The 7,133-nt window shown below is 36.4% G+C and overlaps 1 protein-coding gene across 1 annotated transcript; it reads right to left on the reverse strand.

Moving 5' to 3' along the window:
• Window positions 1-767: 767 nt before the first annotated feature.
• Window positions 768-4,654, reverse strand: LOC139842173 (uncharacterized). Its single transcript, XM_071832344.1, has 3 exons — window positions 4,511-4,654; window positions 1,195-1,414; window positions 768-1,087 (listed from the first exon to the last, which is right to left on the reverse strand). The coding sequence occupies exons 1-3, from the start codon at window positions 4,652-4,654 to the stop codon at window positions 768-770; spliced, it is 684 nt and encodes a 227-aa protein (XP_071688445.1).
• Window positions 4,655-7,133: the final 2,479 nt, after the last annotated feature.

Below are 7,133 nucleotides of genomic sequence, written 5' to 3' on the forward strand. Positions count from 1 at the left end.
ATTTCATAATAAAGGGAATATGCGACGTGATTAAATGTTAAGTATGGTTACCAAGTGCTCAACCACTTAGAATATTTTTATTAAAATGTTTACATATGAAATCTTGTGGTCCATTGTTATAACACTGCTAGCATCAAACCTATATATCTCACCAACTTTATGTTGACATTTTAAAGCATGTTTATTCTCAGGTACAAATTAAGTCTTCCGCTGTGCATTAGCTCATGTTAAGGGCATTACTTGGCGTCGATCATCGCAATGGAACCAGATATTGATGATTTCGTCCAGGGGGACTTGGACGGGGTTTGACAGTTTAAGTCCATTAACACTAATAAAAGCCCAAGTTCAAGTAGTTAACAAATAAATCCAATTAAAGCCCAAGTAATTAACTAATAACCTTAGTTAATTAAAATGATTAATAAAACTTAATCATGAATGTAAATAATATTCTAAAATATTATTCGTGTAATGTATCTGTGTCACAAAGACGTTTCGGGCATTTAAAGTCAAGCATGGTAACAAGTAAATGTATATAAACAATACATTCATTAAATCACAAGTATTAATAATAATTATTAATAAGTAAACGTTGGAAAATCCAGGGTCATTACAAATAAGTTGGGACCCAAAAAGGACTTTCTATAAAGCGTCCCATCTATTAGCGCATACATGGGGGCTTTCATGCGAATCTTTCGTGCTTCTTTTTCATCTGCAGGGAGCATTCCTTCTGTTAAAAATAGCACAAAAGGAGTCATCCAGTTCATACTTTATTCTTCAATGGGTGCAACCGTGAGTTTCTCATCAACAAACTTTTCTGCTAGAACTTTAACCCATACGCTTTTATGCAGATGATCAAATGTTAAGGCGGCCAACTTGCTAAATACGTCTGCCTTTTTATTCTGGCCCCTAGGCACTTGTGTTAACCGAAAGATGTCGAATTCATCAGCCAACTTGTGCACCAACTCCAGATAACTTTGCATGGAGGCATCATGTACTTCGAATAACCCATTCACTTGGTTGGCCACAAGGTGCGAATCGATATACGCATCCAAACACTTTACTCCTAACTGGTGAGCAATGTGCATTCCTGACAATAGTGACTCATACTCCAACTCATTATTTGTGCAGCAAACGCAAATCTGAGTACGTAAGTGTTCTCCTTCCACTCTGGAATCGTGAGAACCACTCCGGCACCTGCACCTTTTGGGCCGCAGGCACCATCTGTGTACAATTCCCATGCTTTGCTTTCAACGGGATCTGTTTCTTTGATTTTAGAGAATGCTTCTATTTCAGTTATCATTTCAGCAAGATAATCTGCCAGTATTTGGCCTTTGATTGTCGTGCGCAGAGAGTAATTAATCTCGGGTTCTCCCAATTCTATGGCCCATTTGTCCAATCGACCGAAAACCTCGGGCTTGTACAACACCAGTTTTGTTTTTCATAGCACTTTGTGTAATACCCCGTCAGAATCCACCAACGGCATATTAACTCTGGTCCCAATGCTTGGCTTGACTTCTATATAACAGCAATGTTCTACAGCGGAAGCAACTAATACCTGAGATAAAACATGCAAAACGGATCAACATAAAGTTGAGTGAATCTACAGGTTTGAGTAAATAGTTCTCGAATGTTTCATAAAACAGTTTCCATAAATCGTTTTTCGAAAATCATTTCTCAAAAATCGTTTATCTGAATAAACCGTTAAGGTTTAATCTTAAAAGTTTGCATATAGCAAATGCTAAGTAATAAACTGTTTGTAAGATGTCAAGTTTCAACTGTGAGTGACATCAAAAAGTTCTTTTCATTTCATCTATTTGTAGACATTACCATGTCCAGTTTCAAGTTTGTAAACATCATGTTTAAGTAACATTCATCGTAAGTTAGGCCACGAGATTTCTGAAAAGCTTCGTAATAATATACACTTATCATGAGCACTTGATTATAAAGCTTTAACCTTTGCGTAGGCCGAGCCCACGTCTTTAGTTTACCCTATCATGGCGCTACACTGATCAAGTGTACGAGTAACAACAAAATAGACGTCTGTCATGTTTAGGCGAGGTTTGTCAAACCTAACGGTACCGTCCCTATAAGTCGAGCTTACAAAATAACTAATATAATCAAGCTAAGGGATTTTTGATCTGTACTCATATGTATATTCTGGGTAAGTTACTCGTGCCTAATATGTAATATAGTTGTAAAAACAGTTTAAGAAATAGTTTCAAAAGCAGCATGTATCTCATCCCAAAAATGTTAATGAAAAAGGGACTGTAGACTCACCTTAGCAAAAGCACCTGAAATATCTTAGCAAGACGTACTGTAGTCGAACAATCTCGACCGAACAACGCAACCTAATTAAGTAAGTCATCTTAAGTATACACATATAGGTCATACTATGTCAACCCATAGTGTATGTAAAGTCCTAATGCTCAGACTGACTCAACAAGCAAGTAAAAGTCAACTAATCCAAGCAAGTCAACCAAAGTCAAACCAAAAGTCAACTCGGTCAAAGTGGTCAACTAAAGTCAAACATCTCAGTAGGTCATGCAAACATGGTCAACATGTCAAACCTAGGTCAAGTATCACTTTACAACTCATCGTTAAGCAAATTGCACATTCGCAGTTTAAAGCATGCCTTCGAAATACGTACATCGTAGAAAGATACAACTATAGCTCATAGCACATAAATCATAAAATTATGACCAACTCCAGATCACATCTATACTTAAAATAAATTCCAAAAAGTATGGCCAAGCCTCATACGATAATTAAAAGTCAGAATTCAGAAGGGGTCTAGTTACGATTTACTGAAACAGTTTCAGCACGCGCATCAGTTTTGAAATATTTCTCAGAAAATATAGAAAATAGATTTTGATGAACGGCCAATTGGAGTCATCTCAAAACGTTCCAAAATATTAGTGCTAAAATAATCAAAGACATCTCTTTAGCCAATTCATACAGTTTAATCAATCTTTACAGACCTTCCAGTTTTGTTCATCAAACAGACATATCACAGAGACGGGCATATATCTCATGGAAAATCACGTTTTCTCAAGTTCACATACAAATGAAATATTCCAAGGAACACTTAGACTAACATATTCCAGAAGATCAAAGTCTCAATCAACTCCTAGTTCACTCTAGAAATATTTATGTAACTTTGAAAACTGATTCAGCTCACCTTAAGAACCAAATCTTCGTTTTGACATAATGGGAGCATTACATAACCTTTTGACGCAAATCTTAAGTCCAAATTGCATAAATTTTCATAAGGAATACAGTAGTACACTTTTTATAAACTAAAACACAAAGCATGCAACTCATAAAATTCGGATTACATGTGAAACCCTAACGAAGCTTCGATTAATCATAACTTAAGCATCCGGTAACGAAATCATGCAAATCCAAAGTCCAAATTTATTAATTTTTCGAGATCTATCCATCTAGATAAATTATATGATCAGTACATAAACTCATTTAATCAGATTCATGACCAATCAATTCGTGGTTCACACAACATACAACAATCGTGCAAATTAACGACTAACAACGACTATAATTGCAATCAATTGAGCACTAGACTCTTGTACACCATGTAATTGATCAAAATCAGATCCAAAAAGATTAGGGTTGATGGTTTTATACCTTTAAATCACAAATTCAAGTAGATACGTGTAGAGGAGAACGAGAGGATCACGAATACGTAAACGATTAAGCAAACGAGCAAGCAATTGATAGAGATTGAAGGAGATGAAGATGTCGACTTGTTTTTGGGGTTTGGGGCTGCTCCAAGTCGTGGCTTTTGAGAGAGGGAGGAAGGGATTGCACTTATTTTGTTTAATGATTTATTAGGGTTAAGTTTCTTTATATAGTTAGGGCCAAAATACTAGTTAATCAAACATGGGCTAATTTTAAGCACATAATGGGTAGGGGATGGGGAATTCAGCCGAAGGCCCTATAAGGATGGGTCATTGGGCTCATTTGGTCATTTACTCATGTGCGCGTGGTCCGTTTCGAGTGCCGTTAACCGTATCGGGTCTCCGGAACGTTAACTAGTCGTTGAAACGCAATCACCGTGTTTAATTCATTAAATAAATAATAAATTAAATAAGTTTTTCTTAAAATAAATAATTATTAAAAATAATTATTTTCTCATTTCTCTAAGTTCCGTAAACTGAAAAGCTTTCTAGGCGATTAACTTAATCGTGTCGTTTTCTACGTATTTCGTTATTGAAACAAATTCATCAATTAATATAACATATTAATTCAAGTAATCCAATAGGATCAAGTATGCATTTAATATTGTTAAATACACAAAGTCTAAGTAATCACCGTTAAATATTTAACAGACAAGTAACGATAGTAAACGGAAAAAGTCGGGTTGTTACACTTTGTCAGTGAGTTCAGATTTAATAGTGCGTACATTGCGTCTTACAAGGTTTACACAAATAAGATGTTTCTAGGATGCGCGCATCGTGACTTTTACCTGTCATATTGGTTGGTCAGTTAATACCACAATAGGATGCGCCTGAAAATATATGCGCAACCGGCGAGCTGTATGCACAAGCGCGTAGACCAGCTTTTCAATGGGTGGATAATTAACTTCACTTCCACTGAGTGCATTACTAACAAAGTATACATGCATTTGTACATGCATTGTTTCAATGGAGAACATGTATGCATACACCATATCAAAAATATCATAAATGTAAACAAATATAAGTATGAGATGTACTTGCCCCCTATCTGCGACAAGAACGGAACTAATTGCTTCCTTTGAAGTCGCAAGATATAACATCAAAGTTGTAGCGACCCGACAAAATCGTCATTGACGGCGCCGTCTACTTAGGTCCCGTTACGTGGTCATAAGTCTTTAAAACCACGTTTGACCAAAAGATATATCGCATTCATTTCAAATGTGAAGATTGTTCAAAGTTTATAAGAATTGTTCCACCACAAGTTACGTTACAAAGTTATAAGTACAAGTGAAACTTATGCGACACAATTTAAAAGTAGCCAAAAGACGCTCCATGTATGCATATATATATACTCGACATCCAATGCAAGTATCAAAATAATGAGCGGAAGCATGTATCATGTATCGTTCAAGGACCTGAGAAAAACATAGAAATCTGTCAACGAAAACGTTGGTGAAATCATAGGTTTAAGTAAGTAAGTACAAGTGAACCACAAGATTTGTAACATTGGTATAATAGTAATACATTCCAAAAGTTTGTTTCACGAGCACCCAATTATCAATGCTTAACATTCCTTCCATAGAACCCCATCACAATAGTGTTTGAACATACACTGTTTCTCGAAAATATATTTCATTCGTAAACGGTAGCGAACCGTTTGAATGAGGGTTTGTCAAACCCATATGGCCATATAACATAAGTTCTCGCTTACACCCGGCAAGTGTAACTAATGATAATCGAATTGAGGATTTTTGTTCAAACTCGTATGTAGAATGTTTGTTTTCCTGTACTTGTGTTCACTTAGTTAAAAAGGAACGTTTATGTTTTCTCATCCCAAATGTAAGTTTCAAAAGAGTAAAAGTGGGACTATGATCTCACCTTGAGTGCACGAGTAGTAAAGTACTTCAACAAGTAAACGTGTGCAAAGAACAATGCTAGTCTTGACCTAAACAATAGGTTGTATCAATAACGGTAAACACGATAGGTCAAAGATGTTCAATTAGTCCTATGGCTCGTTAAGACTCGATCATAATAGCATGTGAATTAAATCGTCATGTTTCATGCAAGGTACAAGTATAAAAGCATGTTAGAACGATTGCACAAATATTTGGTTAAGTTTGATTAAAAGTCAACTTAGGCCGGGTCAAAGTCAACACGTTCGGGTCGGGTCCCGAACTATTTTTCTGAGGTTTTTAATCATATATGAGCATGTTAGAACAAGTTACATGTGAATCGGAGGCCCATAGCATAGCAAACATTTTCCGTAAAATGACCAACGAGGACAGTAGCCTGTCAGTGCATCTGGACGGCGTCCAGATTTTCTGGACGGCGTCCAGCTTTGAAGGCTGGGACAGCGTCCAGACTTTATGGACGGCGTCCAGCTTTGAATACCTGGACGGCGTCCAAGTATCTGGACGGCGTCCAGGTTGGATTTCAAGTCTGATGCAGAACTCCTAAGTGCACGAACCAAAAACCAAATAAACACAATTTATGATCCGCAACAATCAAGTCAAGTATTTTATACCGTTAGGAAGGTAATTTGATGAGGAAGACAACTAAACACATTTCATCAATCAATCTACCTATTATAACAACCAAAACCGCATCTAATGCTCAACATTAATCGCATACAAGTTCATAAATGCAATTCAATGATTCGGGCAACCAATTTACATGAATGACATGCCGTTTCGAAGGTAACCAAGCATACAATCCAACTAAACACTTACCAACCATAATCCATGGCATTCAATGTATCAAAAATCCATTTCAACTTCATCAAACCCTAACCCAAATTCACCAAAATCATAAATCAAGTTCATGAACTTTTCTAAAGCAACCTACACATCAAATTGAAGCTAGTGATACTAGGAACACAATTAGAACATGAACTTTTAACATCTAACAACATATGATCATCCAAAATTCAAGAACAACACACCAAAATTCAAGTTCATGCTAGTTACACTAAAACAACGAGATCGAGCATATAAATTACACACACGACATCACAATGAGCCATAGACACTAACTAACACCATTTCAAGTCAAAAAACACGAATTTAGAGAAATCTAGAGTTTTATAAATGTTACCCAAACGAGATGAAGTTGGTACCAAAATGAAGAGGATGAAGAGAGGATCACGAATATGTAATTTATTTTGTTGTAAGCCTCCTAGATCGAATTTAGATGATGATTGAATGAATTTGGTAAATGTGTGTGTGTTCTTGCTAGAGAGAGAGGGGGAGATGGTTGAATGGTGGTGATTGGGGTGGACTAGTTGACCTAGTCAACTAGTTTGCCCCGTGTCAATTTTAGTCCCTCGAGTTTGTAGTCGGGTGCGGAAAATACCTAAACGGAATATTTTAAAACGCGTATTAACGGGAGATGTTATAAACATATAACGGAGTTTAAATTAGTATAACGGAAAAGTAAATG

This window comes from Rutidosis leptorrhynchoides, chromosome 4, assembly GCF_046630445.1.
Source record: "Rutidosis leptorrhynchoides isolate AG116_Rl617_1_P2 chromosome 4, CSIRO_AGI_Rlap_v1, whole genome shotgun sequence".
Classification (NCBI taxonomy): Eukaryota; Viridiplantae; Streptophyta; class Magnoliopsida; order Asterales; family Asteraceae; genus Rutidosis; species Rutidosis leptorrhynchoides.